Source organism: Pagrus major, chromosome 23 (assembly GCF_040436345.1).
Source record: "Pagrus major chromosome 23, Pma_NU_1.0".
Taxonomy (NCBI): domain Eukaryota; kingdom Metazoa; phylum Chordata; class Actinopteri; order Spariformes; family Sparidae; genus Pagrus; species Pagrus major.
Window position 1 is genome coordinate 12981735 of NC_133237.1, and position 22880 is coordinate 13004614.

At 41.7% G+C, this 22880-nt stretch overlaps 1 protein-coding gene across 1 annotated transcript in view; it reads right to left on the minus strand.

Moving 5' to 3' along the window:
- Positions 1–22880, minus strand: part of cacna1ia (calcium voltage-gated channel subunit alpha1 Ia) — a 118535-nt gene that overhangs the window by 72801 nt on the left and 22854 nt on the right. Inside the window, exon 2 of the mRNA XM_073494259.1 lies at positions 2815–2926. Within this exon, the coding sequence (XP_073350360.1) occupies positions 2815–2926 (112 nt within the window). The remainder of the gene's footprint in view (positions 1–2814; positions 2927–22880) is intronic.

Consider the following 22880-nt stretch of genomic DNA (forward strand, 5'->3'; position numbering starts at 1 on the left):
CTTTGACGGTATAATGAGCTCCGTCGCATCCAAATCCATTTTAGGTAGAATAACAACTTTCTATTTGCATGAGATGACTATGCAAATGCAGACATGACTTGAATTGGGCAGAGCCGGCTGGAGAGAACCTCCGCCTCCTTGCAGTACAATGTTCTTCCTCACGGCAGTCTCTGGTTGTGAGCTTGTTAAACTTCTTGGCTTTGAGGGAAAATAGCCACTTATAAATTAAAAGCATCATTGCTATTTTACTTTTAATTTGCTTTTCCTCGTCTGATTTACTTAAATTAAATTAAAGCCATACTGTGATTATGATTAGTTGTTCACAAGATATTAGAGTTGAATGGTCAGAACACCCAAGATACACATTATGCTCCTGGTGACTGGCCATGGGGATAGGTTTGTTTTCTTCAAAGCAGTACAACAGTGCATTTATAGGTGTGTTGGTGGTGTAAAGCAACACAGTTGATCCTTGATCCGAACAGATAACCCACAATTTGTCCCACAAGCAAACTGAGCAATAATTGCAAAATTTAACAATCATAGTGTGCAAAACGCTTTTACTGCCACTTTTACCTTTTAGTTATTCTCTAAATCTCTATGCAGATTTGCAATGAAAAGACAAACAAGACAGATGCTGTGTTTCACTCTGAAGCACAATGATCCCATAGACTCTGTCTTTAAGCATTTTCAGCATAACTGTGAAATGGGACATGCTTGTCATCCTAAAAAAAGGTCATAAGATTGAGATTTATATCGCAACTTTGGCAATATCCACTGCCTTCCCTTTGGCTCCCCTCAGTAGCCCTCAGAAGGCACAGTCGCCTTCAGGACAGGCTATTACTCCTGACGTGTAACCAATCAGATAGTATTGTGGGCAGTACATTGAGAGAGTGAGTCAAAGCAGTGTATTTTTAAGTCAGTTCAACCCTTACCCTAAGTAGAGCTGCAATGATTAGTCAATCGATTTCTTTGGGAATAAAAATGTATCGGCAACATAGTCGACAGTCGATTAATTTTCATTTTTAAGTTAAAATATCAAATATTAGCTTGTTCCAGGTTCTTTAATGTAGGGATTTGCTGCTTTTCTTCGTAATGTATGATGGTAAATGAAGATTCTTTGGGTTTTAGTTGTCTATCATGAAAAATAGTTATCGATAATGAAATCATAGTCGTTAGTTGCAGCCCTAACCCTTTAGTTTTTAAAAAAGGATCTTATCAGTGTTTCAAAACTGTAGTATGATCCAAACCCATGACTTTTGTGATTGTTGCACCCTTATAATACACACATTGTTCATAGCTGATTGTCTCTTCGCTCCAGGAAGTGAGGTTGCGATACTGTATTTTACAGAGGGCCAGAGAGGAATGTGAGGGCCACTCTAACAATCTAAGCTCTGTCAGCAAAATCCTTCCTGTTACCATTAGCAACCACCAGAATAGGACCCCTCACACTACCTGGGGAGACAATATGCTTGTTAGAGAGACAAAGGATGGAGGAAGGGAGAGAGCACGAGAGTGTAGGATGGGGGAATAGAAACATAGAGAGAAGTAAAGACAGTATGGAAGGTGAGGTTAGGTGAGAGGAGGAAGAGAGTTAGTGAAGCAAGTTGATGTGTCGCACGGTTTTAAAACAGCAGTGAATGTTTATTGGAAATTTCCACACAATGAAGAGAAAATCCAATGAGATAAATAAACCTATTACAGTTTGGACTGGGGGGCTTTATTTGATATGATAATCCGCCCTAATGTGCTGTAGGCAAGTGAGATAATGCAGTGCAATCGGACAACGTTCGCAGCAGCACATGGGACAAACCAATAGCAGACACCACAGCGTAGGTTACTGTCGACACATTTTCAAAGTCAATGGGGATTTAAACCAACAAAAAGCATGTGAGGCAAAATTAGGTCGTCTTTGTCACACCTGAAATTGAGCCTGCCAAATTTCCTTTAGCTAAAAGCAATTACAATCCCAGAGGCGCACACTGATTCTTCAGCCAGATGGTCAATTACAGTTGTAGCACATAACTCACATCAACTCTATACGGCTTACTACCAGAAACAGAAGCAAAATATTGCCAATTTGCAATAAAAAGGCAATAAAATAATCTGTGATTTAAAATGAGAGTATAAAATTTTAAAATAGAAGTCACTCCTTTTGTCAGTGATGATCTGTTACACAGATCAGTTACATAGCGCTTTGACATCTTGATAATCTAACCGGCTAATTTTGTTTCCAGCTTCAGAAGCAGAACACAAATATTGCGGTGGTGACTATGGCCCATAAGGCCCCCTGTATACAGTACTGTATACAGTGCAGCTGTAAATGTCTGGGGACAGCTGCATTATAAATTTCTACGCAAATCAATGGTCTCATTAACACTCTGCAGCTAAACTTCCAACAGTGGTTTCAACTATAAACTCCAGCAGAAGTAGAATTAAAGCCTGTGGGTGAAACTTTGTCAGCTGTGGCCTTTGTGGTCATCCACAACCACAGTTTTCTACTCCACTAGCGTATTCTCATCATGAAGTGACAAAATCACATGCGGCTCCACAAGACTATATTAAAACAAACCAGGTCCCAATTCCCTGTTCAGAGAGCAGGAGAGAATATAAAACCTTCCAGGAGAGAAATATTCTGCAGCAGTGTTTGTCTGCATCGCAGCTTGAGTAGTGACAAGAAGAGTGGTGAGCTGCTCTGACTTTATGTCAAATAATTCATCATTTTGTTCTATCACTTCATCAGCACGTTGAAATGTTGTTCTTACACACATACACGGGCAAACACGCACACACACCACACACAGCGGTCTCGCTTACCTGCAGTATCTGGCAGCGGTCCGAGGTGCAGTCGATGTTCTCACAGGGCTGGTACATGCCCAGTGTCACACAGTTGAGCAGGATCACCATGATGCTAATCCTCTCGAACCACGTATTAACAGGACTGGGGTTAAGGAGCATAGCAGCTGAGGAGAAATGCACAGCCATAGCACAATGTGTGTGTGTGTATATATATATAAATATATATGTTTCACACTAGGCTACAGTAGTAAATGAAGGGTGGCTTACAGACCTGTGAGGGTAATGGATGGATAGATGGTCAGGTGTCTCAGATCAAACAAAATCTGCATGTTATTTTTATTATCAGTCAGTGGTACTGAAACTTAGATATTTGGACTCACTTAAAGTAGTTTGACTTTTAGGTGGACGACCAGTATTTTGTGTAACTTTACACATCGGATCACAACTGGCAGTAACTGTGAATTTAACCATAAACAAACCTTAAACAGCATAAAACAATTGATCTTATTCCATTTAGTTCATGTTTAGTGTCAACACATTTTAATATCACTTAGATCATGCCTTAAATGACCTTAAGTCTGAACACATGTCTCCATCACCTGACTGCTGGGTTAGTTCTGAATCCTTCTTTATTTTCCTCTCTAAATCTCAGACTTTTCTTTAAACTTCTTTCCACATGTCTGCTTTCCTCCTTCATATCTGTCTCCTCATCTCTTCATTCCCTGTTTTGAGCCTGTTTTGAAAATTTCTGACAGTGCATGAAGAAGTACTTCAAGATAATCCTTCATTAGTCCCACAACGGGGAAATTAGCTTTGAAAGAGTGCATTACGACATTTTTGACTGATACCTTATGTTATTTAGTGGCAATATAAGCCAAACAGTTAACTTCCAAGCTAACCTGTGATATCAAGCTAACTTTACTAGTTAGCTAAACTTGGCGGTTGAAACGTCACTGTAAAAACACCTTTTAGCTCACCTGCTCATAACTGGCTGCTCACATGGTGGTCGCTTATTTTGACACATTATAATTAACTTTAAAAAAAAACGTGTCTGTGTGGTCTAAACTTCGATATAAGTGCTCCTCTGTCCCATGAAGCCTTCACAGGGTACCTGCTAGCTTCAGTGCGTGGGGTGCGTTTGTTTTAATTCCCGTGTAGAGCGCGTGGGTGGTGCGTTGTCTCTGCGTTAACAGGTACAGTGGTCCCGATGGATGAATCCCCAGCAGAGACCAGAGAAACAGAGAGGATAGGCTATCTACTTATTATCATTAAACGGATATTACCTCCTATAATCTTTAACTATTATTATAAAAAAAGTTGGGTTCAACTTTGTGATATCAATCATTCTTTCACAACAACAACATAACCGATGAACATTTTAATGTATGATGTCATCCTTTAGATGGTCACATTGTTTTATATATTTCTATTAAAGGGGCACTATGTAGTTTTGGAGAAGTCATTCAACCTCAGGATTTTAATATTTACAATATTAATGAGGTAATAATACAAACTCAGAATTTTTTTTTTTCATCACTGAATAAACAAGCTGTTCTCGGAGGAAAATAAGGTCCCCGTAACACTGTTTGGCAGGGTCCGCCAAACATAAACAAAGTAAAACAGCATGAAATTGTGTTGTCCTTTAAGGTCAGTCTGTTTATTGGGTTTATTCAGTCATGAAAACAAAGAGAGTTTGTTTATTTAGTTTGTTTAGGCGTAAATAGGAAAACAGTCAATAAAGATCTTTCTCTTCTGATTAATATTTCTTACCCAAAACTACATAGTGCACCTTTGAAACAGTTTCTCTCACGGGGGTTTTGCTCTACAACAATTTTGAACCATGGCTGGATATTGCCACAAATAAAAAGAAGGAAAGAAAAGAAAAAATAATCTGAGCCTGTATTTAAAATACAGATTTGTATGAATATTTGGTTTGGAACCTTTCCTTTGATTCAACAATGTACAAATACAGAAACACACAGACTCACAAGACACATTTCAGTAAATGTATGTGTGACTCATTCACAGCATGTACGCAACACATCGTACGAGCTAATAGGTCAGAGAGCCGCCATTCTGCCAGTGAGCTATTCATCAATGAAAATGAAGGTGAGATTTATTCCAGTCAAGCTATTTTTACTACATGGCTAGAATGAGTCATGAAATCAGACCTAAGAGAGTCGATACTATCGCCTTATGCATTTAACATGATGAAAGATACAGCATGGTGTTGCTCAGATATTTTTGAAATGTCAGTAACAATTCCAAACAGTGACATCATGGATAACATTTAATATTTTGCTTAACTATTGTTTTTCAAGCATATGTAAAGAAGCTCTATGTGAGAATTTGTGAGCGGATTGTAAGGTGACGTGAAAAATGAGAACATCCCCGTCTCTCTCCGTTGCCTATACAAGCCCGTCTTAGAGCCTCTCTCCGCTCTGCTAATAGAGAGCCACAGTAGCTAACGGGAGTTTATAAATGGAGTCTGCTAACATAAACAACAGCACAGAAGCTCAGCAGAGCCCCTTTAATGGTACGTTTGATTCACAACTTGGCACCTGCACCATATCTACTGGTGCACAGACTGTACTATACAGCACAGCCCTTCTTAAAGAGTTAACACAAGTTAATTACTGTGTCATTTAATTCTATGCAAACATAATAAAACTGAAAAAGCGCATTAACATAGTACATGTGTAATATGTATATGATAGTGGGGGGCCCTGTGTTTGCGTGTGCTCGCCCGTGCGTGTGTGTGTGCGTTTTAATCACCGTCATGCAGTTTAAAAGTATTTAACAGCTTTTCACTTCTTTCATATCTTAAGCTGTCAGCTTATGTTCTTCTAGTTCGACGCTCTATCCTCTTAAGTCTTTATTTTTTGTCTTGCTTTTTGTATTCACACAATGAGTGTTAAGTCTTTTGTTCCATGAACTTTGACCTTACAGAATTTGTGCTCCCTGGTGGCGCCATGTGGGAAATGTGTCTGCATGTGGCGTGTGCGTGACGCAGCTGTGCGATTGCAGACTTGAACTTGAGCTGCAAACACGTGTGACCAACTCATTTTTGCATAGATGATTGCTATATGTAATAATCTAAGCCAATACAATCTCTACCTATACAGCTGTAGCCAGTGTATTAAAGATGTATAGCAGGGCTGACCAAAGTGGGGCCCGTGAGCCAAAGATGGCCACCCATAAGGTTAAATTGGCCCACTGCATGTTTCTAGACAAAACAAATATATGTTTAAAGGTGCAATATGTTAGAATTTAAGTTGGAAACATTCAAAAAATGTACTAAGATTATCAACAGAATGTGAAGTATCATGTTGAAAAGGTATCTGGCCTGGCCTAGTCCAAAGCTACCGTGCCAGTGATGTAAGCACCTACACTTCCCTGCTGCTCCAAACTCACAGTCCGGACCACCTGAGTCAACTAGCTAATGGTGGCTACTGTGAGCAGCATTTAGCGCTAACTACGGTAAAATGCTGCCCCCTATTTGTTCTAATTATGAATTCAACAGGTGGCAAATTCTTACATATTGCACCTTGAAATAATCATGATATAAATGTCTGTTCATGCTCTGGCAGATTAACGGGCAGAGTGACACGTTGAAGTCAGTTGGGATCCTGGTGCCATTTTGGATCTTAAAAATGCTAGACAAGGTTTTTGCTCTTGGCCCAGACCCTGCAGTTAAGTTTCAGTTTTGGCCCTGCAAGGGAGAAAGTTTGGGCGCCCCTGATTCATAGCATAGTAAGAAATGCAAAAGCCAACACAGAGTGCCAGGGTTTTAGTGTGACTTTGGAGACATCTGTCTGAACACCTTTGACACGAAAACTGGTGTTGAAATATTGTTCTCTGTGCATTTGAGAGGTAAGACGTAAAAAGCATGATGTTATGATGAAACTATTTGCTGAATTGCACCCTGCATCCCCGCATGAACACACCAGTAACCCCTAACCTGCCCTAATGCATTAAGTCACTGCTGACTGTGGATGAACATGTGTACAGAATATTTAAAATGTGATCAAATCCTTCAGAAAATGTGCAACTTTGTGCGCAGTCACTGTAATAATCACACTGCAGAGAGTTGTGTTACGTGGGTAACCTAGCATTGAACCTGTGACGCACTTTATTTCTAATTCAACTGAATATCTACTGTAAGGACAAAAGTTGAAACTCGGAAATTAAAAAATAAAAAATGTTTTGAAGCTCAAGGATATTCTTTAGAAATCTTCAAGTGCACTTTTATGAAAATCTCAACTGTAGGTGTGTCTTGCGGCCCACACATACACATTCATACAGCATTTCCTTTTATCCAGGGATTATGTGTGTAACATCTTTGTTATTCATTCTCACAATATGCCTCTTTCCTGCACACGCACAGACACACACACACATGCGCCATACTCTCCATTAATCTGTATCCTGGCTCCTCGCTGCTGTCTCTGCTATCTCTTTAGCACTGCTCTCTGGAGGTAACAGTGAAATGGGGAGAAATAATACCACGACGATGTGTGGTACGAAATATTATTAAGACGTCCCTGTGCCTTTTCTTCTTACTTTCACCACAAAGCCTTCTTTGAAAATAAGGGCCGAACCCCCTTTGGATTACAGCGTTCCTTCTTTTCCTTTCTATATCTCTTCTCTGTCAATATCATTTCAATTTCCCCAGCTGTCGCCCCCCCCCCCTTCCTTCTGTCCCTCCCTTTTCTCAGCTGTTCATTCATTCCCAGGTGTGACAGAGCAAACGCTGGACAATTTTTGCCCTCCCAGCAAAAACAAACGCAAAACACTTTGGGACACATTATACCTCGACAGGCAATGAAAAAATCAATCAGACCTGCGTTGCGTATAAATGTGTGTGTACGTGCGCGTGTAGCACTCCCATAGCCCAACTAAAGAAGCTGCCCTGGGGTTCTGTGCTGGCAAAGCGAGAGCCGACAACAGAGGGTTGAACTTGCAGAGAATGGAGGAGTGAGGCAGAAAATAAACAAACACGGATACATTAAAAAAAAGCACGGGAAAAGACTTGTTTGGGACTTAGCTCTAAACAAACAAGAGACAGGAGACAAAGGACAGACGCTATATGAGGTCACGGTGCCTTTCTCACCCATCGCCTCGTAGCTCAGAGTTTAAGGGTACAAGGCTTTGCAGAGCAGCCTGGAAGAAAATACACATCTTCCTCCACACACATTAGCCACCACAGCTTGTTCAAAGCGGGAATGTTGTGCCGTCATTCTGCCTTGCTGTTCTGTATGAAAGGTACAAACCGGAATTAAGCTGGCAACGGGATACTCCGCTTCACTGCGAGATCATTACCGCGCAGACCCTTGCTCCAATTTACATCACCAGCGTTAAACGTACATGCCAACCTAGCAGATTTTCTCAGGACACTCGCAGCGTAGTCTGCTATAATGTTGTGCCTTGTCCTCGGGATGGACGAAGAAATACAGAAAAGAAAGAAATACTAGATTTCCTGGAAAAAAATGGAGGGGTGGGGGCATGCATTTTATAAAATCACGGAACCAGAATGCAGGAAAATAAAGTCCTGTGAGGGCAGATTGTCCGCTAGTTACTCGACCGCGGATGGCGTCGCTCTCTTGGACGGGAAGTGTAAAATGCTTAAAAGGGTTGCAAAATATACTTGGGCCTGCCCAAGTGAAGTATATGTGTGGAAAACACTGTTATACATTTAATAGGTTACATGTATTAGGAGACAGTTTAGGTTTAAGGTGCCTGAAGGCGACTCATATGCTCATTGCGGGCGACCATTCACCCGCAGGCACCGTGTTGGTGACCCCTGTGTTATACATTATACTGGCTTTGAGAGAGGCGAAGTCCCTTCCCTTCCAGTGGACCACCATGGGACCTTATTTCAGAGGGATGTATTTTACAGTAGTTAATGGCTCAGTAGTTTGCCTTTCTATCAAGAGTCTTAGTCATGGCAGTATTGCAGGATCTCTGTGTAAAAAGGGTTACTCATTACAGACACTTGCATGACTCTCCACCTTCAACCCATCAAAGCCAACAATATCAGCAGCCTTTGCGCTGACATGTGAAGTGAATCAGCGCTGGTTTGAGTTCAGTTTCTTTGTCATGCTGACCCCGGGCCCTCCTTCCTCTCTGGGGAAATGAAGCAGCATGCGGCTGACTCACACCCAGCTGATTCCATAGCGCTCGCTGATGGCTGGTCGTGTCACTCCCTAATCACTTTGGGAGGGCATTAACTGAGTCTGACACCAAGGATGCTTTGAGGAGAAAGGGAGGGAGGCATGCTGTTATTGAGCCTCAGCATTTAATTTGATTGCTCTTTTAAGGCTATTACTTGTGGGATATTTACCCTCAGAATGTTCAAGTATCCCCCTGGAGACCGTCCACGCGTGACTGAGGAAGTTGAGCTCGCTTTTTACTGTCTCTGTCTTCCTCTCTCTTCAGCATTATGTCTTTTTTCCTTCTCCTCTCGCTCCTGTATGTCTAATCTTCTTAGGATGTGGACAGGGCCTCCTCTCTGTCTTTAGTCTCCTCTCATCTTTCCCCCGCTTCTTCTTCTCTGTGTCTCTACCTATTTTTATGCCTGTCCCTCTGTGTCAATACACATTTCGTCACACACTTGCCCCCGTCTTTAATCCTTTTTTTTTCTCTATTGGGGCTTTCCAACTTTATCAGGCTGTCTGTCTCTCTGTTTGATGAAACAATTTAGGATCCTCACTTTGTGCTGCTGATTCTCATTTTGTCTCTCTCTCTGCCTTTGTGAAGTGTTCGAATGACAAAAAGGCCGAGCTAAGGAGCTCTTATTTTCACCACCTTCAGTAGGAAAACCGCTTTATAAAAATGATGCATGTCAGTCATAAAAATGTAAAATGGAGCACTCCAGTGCATGTGCAAAACCAATTTATTACCTGAGTGCATTTCTTATTTATTTCGTTCTAATGAAAAATCTTTTTTCCTTGCTGGCTGCAGGATATAAACACTTAAAGTTTAGATTAACCATAATATGCTGAACCTTTTTCCTGTATCTGTCGGTGAAAGGTCCAATGCGTAGGATTTAGTGGCTTTAGTGCAGATGGCAAACAACAAAATACCTCTCACCCAACCCTCAACAATGGTGGCTGCACATGAGACCCTCTCTAGGGCCATTCTTTGACTGATCTGTGACGGACTAGCGGTACAACATGTTGGACTCCATGAAAGAGGACCCACTCCCTGTTTAGATATACAGTAAAAGTCTCATACTAAGGTAACAAAAACACAACCCGTATTAGTTTCAGGTTATTACGCACTAATGAAAACATAATTATGAGTAATATATTCCACGTCTGCCAATAGATCCTCTTAAATCTTGCTGTTTAAAGCTGCAATGTTTAAGATTTCAGACGATTTGGCGACACCTGTGGTCGCTGATGGTAACAACATGCATTTTAATACTACAGGTCACAGAATTCCAGGGGCAGCAAAACAAATCATTGCTGTTTCAATAAAGAAGTCAGCCAATAATTAGCCTTTTTCCATTATTCAGTGCTCGCTTGTGATCTGATTTTATGCTGCACACGGCATGAGTCTGCCAACAGCAGGGCACGGTGAGATAGACTGATTACCTTGCTGTGATGCTGCGGCTCTTCATTTAACAGCTAACTGAGGCTTCTCCTCCTCGTACCATTACCCCCTGCCAGACTTCAAACTCATCAGCTGTCAAAAATACAGAAAATGGGGATTGTCATTTTCCTGAGATGCATTTTTGAGATTGATGACACACATTGCATTTTCTGTGACCACTTCATGATAAAAATCAACTCATGTTTTACCAGGTAAATGCTTTTGATGTGAAGCTGCAGCAGCAGGGCAGTTTGTTTTGCATTAGCAGTCACTTAATGCTTTTTCCCCCAGGAACACTGTGACCTACTCCAAGTTCTTAACGGTGCAAATATATAAATATTGCATCTCATTCGGCTTTGAAAGAAAGTCTTTGAGATTGTTTCTCTAAATACCGACCGTTGGTTATCAAATGTGGACTTTTTGGTGTCCCTTCGGGTTCAGCTTTGTTTCATTTCTTTTTTCTGTCACATGTAAACATAATAACAAAGACTTCTCCACTAAGACTGAGATGGAAAAAAATGCCTTCACAAGTTGGCTGCATGATTTGACTTCCTATTCGTATAAATAATTTAAGAACCAAATTCTATTTCTGTATGATTTTCCTCACTGCTGTAAAATTGTAAAAGTAGCATGTATGTGTGTGTGTGTGTGCATTTATATAATCCATGGAAAATGTAGGAATGACTCTATTAAATGGATGCACCAAATCAACAGCTGCGCGTGTGTGTATGTGTCTGCTTGTTAAGAACAGGATGACTCATGTCTGAATACGATCGCTGTAATTTACAAGGACGCTTTTCGGCAGAGCTCCCCTCCTTAGTGCCCGCATGTGTCTCTGTGTGTGTGCTTGTTTGTGTGTGTGTGCGTTCGTGTGAAAACCCTCAGGATCAGTCTCATTCAGAGTGAATCAAAATGACATTCTGCTTCTCACTGTGGCACTGAAGCCTGCGCCTGTCTCTTCTCCCAATGAGAGCACGGCATGATAGGTCACTCGATGTTTCACACACACACACACACTTAATGTGTACACGCGGCGTTTCCTGCTGTTATTGAAGCATACACACAAACACGTCCTCCCCCACCATGATCTTTGTGACAACCACTGTCCCATCTAGTTTCAAATTCCCCGTCTACAAACGATCCAGAGTTGTGTCGTGTGTCACCACGGCTCGTGACACAGTGAGGAGGGTCTCAGCTGCTTGAGGAAGAATCCGTCAGTGTGGAGTGACTTCCAGGTCAACCAGTGTTCAAGCTGATAAAGAGTGTGTCTGCCCACTGTCCTTGGCATCAGACAGTCACACATTTGTTTTGACTCTGTAACTGCTGTATTGTGCCCTTGCTTCTCCCTGTGCCACTCTCTCTCTCTCTCTCTCTCTCTACATGATGAAGTAGCGAGGCTGGCTGCCAGGGATCTCCCCACCTGCCTCACTCTCCTCTCATCCCTCTTTTCATCCCAGTTAATTTCCCCATTTCTTCTGGGAAAATTGATCAATGAGTCTATCTGCGTGTGTGTCTGGGTTGCTCTCTGACCCTCTAGCTTCTTGGCCTTGTTTCTGCATCCCTATTGGTCCACAAGACTTCTCTGATCATCCTTCCATAGTGTCTGCCAACCTTCTCCCTTATGGAACAAGCATAGTGACATACTACAGTATACTAAAAAATATGTGTATTATATATATAGTATTAATATATAGTATTATATAGTATATTAATATAATATTTGCTATGTTAGCATGGACTCCACAAGTCAGTGCATAGTCACCTGACCTCAGCCACACTGAACATTTATGGGGCCGTCTGAAGACTGAGAGAGCCGAGCAGTCTGTGGCACAACAAGAAGCTTTGTGAACACCGTCAAATGATGCCGGGATGACACACGTCATCAGGGTGTGCACAAACTTGTGGAGTTCATGCCGTCATTAAAGACATACTAAATACTAAGATATTCTGAAATTCAAGTACATTTTTCAAGCTTATATTATCAGTTGTAATAAAAAACAAAAAATTGAAGTATTTTGACGAGTGGTCAAAGAATTTTTGACCCTATTGTACACTGATATGTATTTGAAAATCTGTGTGATTTGTTAGAAGAGACAGAATAATCAGTTGCAAATGCATTACCTTTATGTATAATAGTTGAATAGGAACACTTGAGGATGACACTAATTTCAAACATTAGCCTGTTTCAACCCAACTTATGTAATATGTAGTTACAGGGTGAAAATATTCTGAAAACACTGTTTAATCGACACAAATAATGAATAAAACCTAAAATGTTAACATATTAGAGCTACATATATGGAAGAAAATATTGCTGTTATATAAGACTCATATTTGTGCCTTAGTATTTCTAACTGATTCCTGCTCAATCTCTATCGCTGTATACACATCATTTCACCTGTTCATCAAGTATAAGTCGTCATTGGCTAACATTCAACAGAAAACCAAGCAACTTAAGGTCCATACCCCCTCAACAGCTACAAATACCCACATTTAACCTTTAATGATGACATAAGGCAATGCTGCAGAGTTCAAAATGTTCTCAAGAAAATACAAAAAAAGCCAAAAGCTCTCTGGACAAAGCAGCATACGGACACTGGAGCACCTAGAATAACAAGTAAACCAACAACTTAAAAGCCTCAAGCAAACTGCAGTATATGTTCTGTAAGTGCTGCTATGCTTGTCTCAGCAAATGTAACTTTCACTTTGGCAGCCCCAGGAAAAGTCTGCTTACACACTCCCCGCCCCTCCCACTCAAAACACTTTTTAATATTTGAGGAATTATACTTTTGCATATTTCCCCTGCACTAAAAATCCGCCTTTGCTCGATAACAATGTTGGCAGTCCTCATGATAAGACTTCCCTCAAAATAAAACAGCTTTCTGAAAAAGTGTGTGTGTCATGCAATGAATAGAATTGGGTCTCAAACATTCAAGAACCACAGATTTGCCTTCCAGCTACGGGAAGAAAGAGTAGGCTATGATGAAGCGTCCTTTATTCTCTGAGTATCTTGTCATGCAGTTAAACAGGGCTCGGTGCAGAGTGCACAGCGTGAAGTTAATGTTGTCTCACTTTCCCTTTTACAAGGAACACATACAGATGTAGTATGAAGTGCAATGTGAAGTCAAGGTGATGATGTATTGTGATGGATGTTGAGTATACTTACTTAGTATAAGCACAGTTTCACAGTGTTATTTCCTCAGTGATGGTGCCAAAACCCACAGGAAGGGATGAAGCGGGGGTATAGATGGGTATATAGGAAAAATATTGTTTAATAGGTATATAGGTTTTTAGGTATGGTTTCATTGGTACATGCATGTTTTGCTAAAAAATTGGCTTGATTTAACTGTATTGTTTGTTGTTTATTGTCTGCACTGGCACATACTGTATGTTGACTGTATGACTTTAACCTCTCACTTACTGTGTCTGTAGCCATACTAACATAAGACCTCACAAATCGGGAGGGTTTTTGTGGTTACTCGTTTCTTGTTGTGGTTGAAACTGTGTGTTGACTGAGTGCTACTGTACCCGAAGACAAAATACAGCGATGAATATCAATTGTGATCGTGCCTTGCCTTTTTTGCGCCGTGCAAAAGTAAACAGATGATATAAAATGAATGAATGATAAACAGCAGAGAGCTTAATCAAATCATTTATTAGATTTTGCCTTCATCAGTTTAAGAAGTTTGCTTTTTATTAAATCACTTGTCTTCCAAACAAGATAAAGGCTGAACTGAATCAATTCAATTTCCTCTAATCATTTCCCCTTAAACTTTGTTTTACCTCAGACACAGGGACATTAAAGATTGCTGAAAGATAAGCACTGCCGGCTGCTCTGTAAGCATGCATTTGAGGGTAAATAATGCACATAATGCAATGTCAGCATATGGTCAGCAATACAGAGAAATGTGTTTTTAGTCAATTTAAATATATAAGTGGAGTACACAGTGGCATTGTAACTCAGAGGAGATGAATGAAGCGGCTCCTTTTCTGTTTCTGTGAACTTGGTGAACGCTCCACTGATAAACAAAGGACTGACTTACTGAGGATTGGGACTGGATTGTTGGAAAAGCAGCAGACACTGGGTTTATTAAATGGCGCTGGCTGTTGTACATTCAAATTAGCAAACCTTTAGGCCTCAATTTAAATGCACATAAGCGGCAGCGGAGCTCCCCTACCCCTCGTCTCACAAATAATAAACACTTTGTCTGCCATTTTTGCAGGAAAATAAGCAATTATGAAACAGTAACAGAAGGGAGTGGACTCATTACAGGATCCAAGAAACTGCAATCTAATTTCATAATTGCAGCCATGATTCGTTTAGCCCCCGTGAAAATTGTCACATAATGTGTTGTGCTCTCCGCCGCTGTGAGGAGTGCTGCAAGAAGGCGCACGTGCACGACAGATGCGCATACGTTACAGACACACATATGGCGAGGACAGAAAGACACAGTGACAGAAGGACGCGCGGTGCCAACCACACAGCCCCACATGGCAAGCAGAGACCTGGAGCACCTCTCAAGACGAGCCTATGGCCTGTAACCACGGCAACGGGAGCAGACGGGTTGCCTTCAGCCACCGAGACACAAACACAAACTGTGTGTGTCAATATTCATGTTTGTATGATGGACAAATGTAAAACTGTTATAAAAACTGTAAGCACAAGTTTCTAGTTAGGCGCAGTGTCTGCATTTACAGACAATTACATTTTCAATCCATATTTGAGAAAGCTCATGGTGTGTGTGTGTGTGTGTATGTGTGTGTGTGTGTTTGTGTGTGTGTGTGTGTCTGCATTTGTGTAACTGTGTATCTGTCTTTTCTCCTCATATCAGCTCAGCACAGCAGGTGCCTTGCTCCAGTACATTGCTGCCGCTAGTGAAGCTGAATGTATTGCAGACACCATGGGAAATATAAGCCAATACTTTCTGCGCTTGTGTGTGTGTGTGTGTGTGTGTGTGTGTGTGTGTGAGGGAGAGAGAGAGAGAGAGAGAGAGATCGAGAAAGAACGACGTGACTCAGTGAGATGGAGAGGAAGAAACGGAAAGACAGACAGAGGGAGACCAATATAAACTGAGAGTGTAGCGGCGAGTCAGGGGTGAAAAGGGATGTCGGTGAAAGAGGCGAGTGAAGGAATTTGAAAGAGGCATGCATGGGCGAAAAAAGGGAAAGGTAGGAAAAAAAGAAAGACTACAGAGTTTGGTGGGTCGCATGCAGTGTACTCACAAGCCATTAGCTTGAATTGGACACAGGGTCAGAGTGTTGGAAACAGGAGGACGGAGAGAGAGCGGGGAGGAAAAACAGAGAGGCGATGACAGGACTATGCTGCTGACATCTGCAGGGACTAGTCAGACTCTGATGTGACAAGCGACCATCCTCAGCAGCTCTCAACCTCCCTCCAGCCATCTGTCTCTCTCCCTGCCTGTAATGTATTCCATCTCTCGTCACAACCAAAAACCTTGCGTTCGCAGCGAAAAAAAATCTGTAGAGGGGACGCCATTGACAAACATGCGTGCCTCCAAATGCAAGAGCCTTTTGAACCCCTTTAGTCTTTAATAGCAACTTGACTGGTCACATGCGGTGATACCATCTGCTCCGCGAGTTCTCCACCGGCTTCCTACCTCCTTGCATCCGCTAACACCGCAAGTGACCGTCAGAGGACCAGGAGACATTGTCAGCTCTTCTCTGATATCTAGAGATGAGAAGCACCTGTTTGCCTTCGCACTAAGAGCACTCAAACAGGAGGAGTCTTTCCAGCGGGTGAATTAGCATCACAAATTGTTGCTATGAAATGGATTGACAGTCCTCACCCCTCATTCCTCTGTGGGTCTGGTATAGATTAGTTTAGACTCTGAGTGCAAAACACTTAGGACATGCTATGCCTTTGTCCCAATTCAGGGGCTGGATGCCTTCTTAGTCTGCATCCCTACACCAAATACATCACAGAGTAATCAGCTTGTCCTGCCTTTTGATTGAATTTGGAGGACACAAGTCGGGAAATATTACATGGCTGCATGATTACCACAGATTCCACTTCAGGTGGTGAATATTACACGTTTATATTACAGGTTTAACTGTCATTAATTGTCTGATATCATTGTACGTGTAGTTCGATTGACATATGGAGTTATATATACAATCAATAGATTATCTCTTTTTCCAATTTTCCTTATGACTGCATTATTTTACCTGCTCTGTGCTTTTGATTATAACCAAATCAGTCATGTTTTACCAGTTTAGGTATCTGTAAAGGGACTGTGAATGTTCGCACAGCAGCAGGCAGGGTTTTGCTTGGCACTGACATTGGTAACATCATTTCTGAGTAATAAAAGTGATAACTTGGATGGACTGATCCACTTGAAGGGTTGTGAGGAAGTGCGTAGGTCACTAACCCACCACTTCCTGTGCCTGCATTACACTATAGGTAGCCTATTGACAAATGTGGGACTGTGTAACCTCCAATCAGATGGGCTATTCCAACATCAGTTGGGCCGTGGTCATAGCAGGTCAATTATTTTTTTCCCCTACATTGCTGGTGGTGGCCTTGCGGCTCACTAGGTGGGCTGGCCCATCGGACATTTGCCAGAATTGCCAGATTGCTAGTCCAAGCCTGCTGTGAAGATTCTCAACCATCCATGTTATATCCAGAAGGGCTACATCAAGGCAACAAAGGCAACTGGACTTTAGATCTGAAGCTAGTCCAGCTGGCCTTTCTGGATATTAGCATATTACATATTAACTCTCTAACTATTGAGTTCTTGAGGATGTCATTTGAGGAGAGGAAAGTGCAAGTTCAGTCTGCAGGACCCACGTTCATGGTCCATGTCCTTCCCTGTACTATAGGTTAATATACATACTCCATAGTCATACGCTCAGTAAGCAGTTGGTATGAGCGCTGCAGGTTCTTACTTTAAGAGTTGCAGATCGCAAATATTAATCACACCTTTTAAAACTGACAAACTGGCCACGATGAAGATAACATATTTGCCATCTCTGCAAGATGTAATCTTTCCTAAAGAACCTCTAATTCAGTCTAATTTCACAGTAACAGACACTAAAAGAGAAAAAGAGCAGCACATTCATAAAAACAACACTGGTTCAATCGAAGACTTTCTGGGGAAGCTTGTAGCTTACAGAGCTCCTCAGGGGCCACATAATGCGACACAAGTCTGACCATATGGTCTCATAATCTGTGTTCTCAGTGTGGAAAACTATGATTAATTTGCTTTCAGTGAATGCCTGCAGCAAATGGATGGACATTTTTTACTTGAGATGAACAAGTCTAACAAAAAAACACGAATACTTTAATTAAATAACCCTAACCAGAATAATAGCGCATGTTCTGTCTAATTTGATTAAAAATCTGATTAAAGAAGAGACTTGTTGTCGAGATCTTGATGGGAGGCAATTAAAGACGCAGACATGCACATCCAGAGTCAGCACATTGTCAAATTAATGAGATGATTCCTTGGAACAATGTGTGTGATTGGCGAACTATATTGAATTTCAGGTTTTCCTCCGGGTAGCACGCAAACATCACTCTCATCACTCTCTCTGAAGAGAGTGAGGATAACAGAGATCAGAAGGAGGAGAAGGGGATGAAGAGGATCAGGTTGAGAAGGGAACCGTAAGCCCTCATCTCTCTCATCTCTTCATCCATATTTCAACAGAGGTCTAATGGGCTGACATGATCCCTTGTTACAAACAGAGGGAGAAAAACGACTGAGGGCTCAATAAGAGAAGGAAACAAGGGAAGGGAGCTTGATCGTGGCAGCAATTAAAGGACAATTCCAATGTGAATTGAGGTTTTTGTTCTTTTCTTTACCAATTCCATCCATTTAACGTTAAGTGTGATAGATTCTACATGTAAGCTAGACGGCTGGAGATCATTTCAAAGCAGCTTTGCCATTCCTCTCAGGATGAAATCTCATTTTAAAATAATTAAACAGAAACATTCAGATTTTTTTAATTGAATATGAATACTCAAAAGGATCTTTACCAATTATGAGCAAATTCTGAGGATAAATGTAACCTTAATGACGTATTGGAGTATTTCAGTGTATATACACCATGACGCACAGCGTGAAAGATGTCTCTCATTCGTACACAAGCTTGATTTGCCTGCTCTTCAAACCCCACCGGTATGGCCTTAACTTTTAGATTTTCTCTTCTCTTTAAGCGTGTCTTTTCTGTCTGGCAATCGATTTTCCCGTGATTGCTTGGGCTCCCTGAATATATGCCTCTAATTGCAGGCGTGGCAAGTGGATCCCAGAGCATCACAGGTGTTTCATGAAAGGAGAACAAACAAGCCGAGACTAGCACGGCAGATGAATGAGGCGACGCAGAGCGGGAGTGAGAGGGAGAGTGAGCGAGACAGACAGACAGACGCTAAGAACAAAAAGAATTATTAATAGGTTGTGATCCAACCATTTGTGATGGTAATTTTCCAGCAGAAAGGTGAAGGTTTCTCTGTCTTTCTGTTTACTGCGCTTCATTCTGTATTGTATGGTGTTGAAGCAGACCTAAATAGCATATTTTAATATCAAATCTAAAGTGCATTACATAGCTCCCCATTACCAAGCAAAGCAAAATATTTGGGCCTTGACCATAGACTTAATGCTCAAGTGAGTTTCCACAAGTAAAGCCAATATGATGTCAGCATGGGAATTCTGTTATCAAGGGATCAAATAAGATCCATCTGGCTGAACCACCTCTCTACGACTCTGGTGGTTCAGAAATGTAGCGTTCATTCACCAGAAAAAACAAAAACGAAACACAAGAAGGTGAAAATAAAATCTAAGTTCTCAGAGACAGTGTTAATTGGACACCTGCTGCATCCATTAACAGACGTGACCTCAGGCTACCTGGTGAGCTACGGCGTTTCCGCACTTTCATGAAGTAATGCAGAAGTGTCTCAGCATGTCGGAGGAACTCATTTAGCTGGACAACAAGATGCAGTTTGTACTGTAATGAGGAGGATGTGTGAAAACGTGCTCAATTAAAGCCACGTATCAGAGGCAGAACTCAATAATTTAGCTAAATGCTAATGTTAGCATGCTAGAATGCTCACAGTGACAATGCTAACTCGCTGATAGTGAGAGGTGTGTAATGTTTAAACCGTGTTCACCCTTTTAGTTTAGCATGTTAGCATGCTTGTGTTGCCAATCAGCACCAAACACATTTGCATTTGCATCAAGCATCTGAGGCTGATGGGAATGTAAACTTTGGAGATATTTGTGAAAAACACATTTTTGGACAAATTGCTCCTTAATTGTTGAACTGACTTGAAATACTTGAAAAATTGTGAATTTGACAGTTGGACAATTCTTACATATTGCACCTTTAACAATGGTTTTGTTTCTTATCACTAAAAATGAATATACATGAATGGAAAAAGTTGATCAAAACCAGGAAAACTGCACATACCTCCAGCAATTTTAACTGTTTTTCCACTCATATTGATGCTCCCTTTAAATACTGCTTTATTGTATACACTCTATTGTAGAGTAGCAGAAATGCTATCTGGCATTTACTGCATTGCACAAATGTGCTATTGTAAATCAACAGAGGATGATGTGAGCGCCAGCCGATGCCAAAGGAAGAGGAAGTGCTATTGTGGCCTAAATTTTACCCCGGGCTCAGTGGAGCTGCTGTGACAGCTCCCACTCAGCCCCTGCTCTCTCACCAGCCGCAAAACACCAAAGTCAGTCAGTCAGATCCACCTCCCCAAGTTTAAGGCATAAGGCACGCTGGCTCGGGGATACTGGGTGACTGACTGACAGCAGCATGACTGACAGACTGAAGCCCTTCTGGTTGTGTTGGACTAAAACGCCTAAATCCAAGGAATATATAACATGAGCTTAACTTCTGAAGTAAACTACCATCAAGTTCTTCTGTCTGTTGAGAATCGCCGTTGGGGTTCGAAGTTCAGTCTGAAGGTTACTGTGCTTTATCATCGTGATTATTATTAAAAGTGAGTACCAGCCACTATCAAATGGTCTTGCCAAATTCAAATTGAACATTAAACATTAAAATCAAACTGACAGAGGAGAAAAAATCCTGCACACACACATCACATACGCACAGTCCCAGCCCCTGTTTCATTTGACCTTGCTTTTCTGCCCACCATCCCTCTCTCCTTGCTTTGAAGCTGTGCAAGTGGTGACCTTCTGACCCTGCCTTCTGTACTGCATCCAGTCTGTGAAGGATTTCTGTCTGGGTGACAGGAAAGACTTTCATGCATATTTTTTAATTCATTTTTTGTCATTTATCTGGTTTAAAGCTGAGAGAAGGGCTTGTGAAAGTTATCACCTCTATCACCATAATTTTCTATCATATTTTTCTCAGTTGGTTCACTTCATAAAATTCTGATTGCTTCCGATGCAGCAAGCGTGGAGCAAACACTGCAGGACCAGCGGTTAGTCGGCAGTGAGTGCTGAGCCCTGCAAAGTTCACGTCCCACTAAGTGGTTCTGCCCTCACTTGGCTCCGTTATTTGTCTGCAAGTTAACTTTGTTTAGAACTTTTTTTTTTTCTGAAGGGCTCCGAGGGCGAGCAAAGTACCTCGCCTACCCCTTATTCTCTCACTGTCTCTTCTCCGGTCCTTCATTTTTTTTGTCCTTATCAGACTGCTACAATATTAATCCACATGCGCTGCAAGACTGAAATGAAGTAGAAGAAGGGACTCAATAATGCATAGCACCTTTTCCATATCGCTACCTTGAGGTGAGGCTTGTACAAAATTAGGACATTGAAATTAAGAGCAAGCTTGGCTGGTTAATTGAAGTCTAACTTTACTTTTCAACTGGCTGAGAAAGTTTAGCCACGGTGCACTTGGTTGGAATAAGTTTGTCTTTATCTCCAGTGCGTGTGTGTGTGTGTGTGTGTGAGAGAGAGAGTGTGAGTGTTTGGCCTATTGGAAAGTCTCTTGTAGGCATGTCAGCGCAGCAGGAAAGCCAATGTTCCTGTCTTTATTAATTACTACCTGACACACACATACACTTGCTCACACATGCACACACTTGCCTGCACATACAAACCCAGGCCTCCTTTAAACTGCTCCACAAAACCCAGTAAATTACACTCGGATTCATACACACACCTGTCTCTAACAGCTTCTCCTCCTTTAGTTTTGCGGTAACTAAAGGACACACACACACGCACACGTACACACACACATAGATAGCAGCAACAGGAAGCTGGTAATTCGTCCTCATATCCCTTCTGCGTTTCGGCTTACTCATGCTTGGTTAGGCCAGGAAGGGCACTGAAGAAGCAGATGAAGCAGAATGACGAGCCAAGCTGCTGGCCTCGACTGGAGGCTGCTGTCATGACCTGGTAAAAACCATGATGCGCCAGACAGCATGACGCTACGTGACAGGGCCGTAAACTGAGAGCGAGGTTGGGGTGTGGGCAAGGGCGTCAGAGTACATAACCATGGGTGGAAAAAAAAGTGTAACGGTGCATCAAATTCATTTAATCTGCTAGCATTTTTTGGTGCAAGTTTTTTTTTTTGTTTAGCACATTTTTAACTGATATACTTTTAAATGGTGATGGGGACAAAATTGGCCATTTCAAAAAGTTTTAGGGCGTCCACAATGTATAATATTCAAAAATGCTCAGAATCAGAATCCCCTCTATTGTTGACTACATGGCTATGGCCCTGCTGCATGACATACTGTACTGAAAGAGTTCATATCTGTTCTTCCGTTTCTTTTTCGGGCCACATAGCATTTTCCGGTCATCCCTAAACACATGTCAAACAGTTGTTTTGCTCTGCATTATTCATTAGCCTAGCTTAGCAATGGCACCGGCTACTGTACACCGCTCCCAGCTCTCATAACTATCATTTGTCATGCTTCCAGGCTTCTCCACAGCTCTGACCCGTACTCTCATTTTCATTACCGTCATTATTAGAGTCAAACAGCCATTCCCTCATTTTAATGTGCCTGATTATCAGCCTACTTGTGAAGGGCACAATGTGAGCACAGCTGCCAAGTCTCCCCACCAGAGAATGCCAACTCCAACAAAATGATAAAAAAAGATGGCAGGACACTCGCCAGTGAGTTTACCTACCAAACATTAAGACTAAACATTATGCAGTGGTACAATGACAGTGCAGTCATTTTTACACCAGCAGTGGGTCCTTGGAGCAGGTAGGGAACACCAGGCGGGGAAGGTGGATGCAAGATGCTCTCCTGTCTCGTAGCCATCAAGGTGCCCTTGTGCAGGCATGTAAACCTCACCGGCTGCGGTGGTGCTGCTCAGTAGTTATCAGTACAAGAGTTTGTCTGTACTGAGCAGCTCCCAAGTGTGAGTGCGCAGCTGTCAAAGCACAGCAATACTGAAAAATGCCTTAGAAAAGTTGAGATAGGCCTACATCACGATTAATCCTTAAACTGAAGCATATTCAACTAAGAACTCTGGTATCCAATAAAACAAAGAGAAAATAATACATCTGCAATAATTACTCCTCTGATGTCATTATTGACC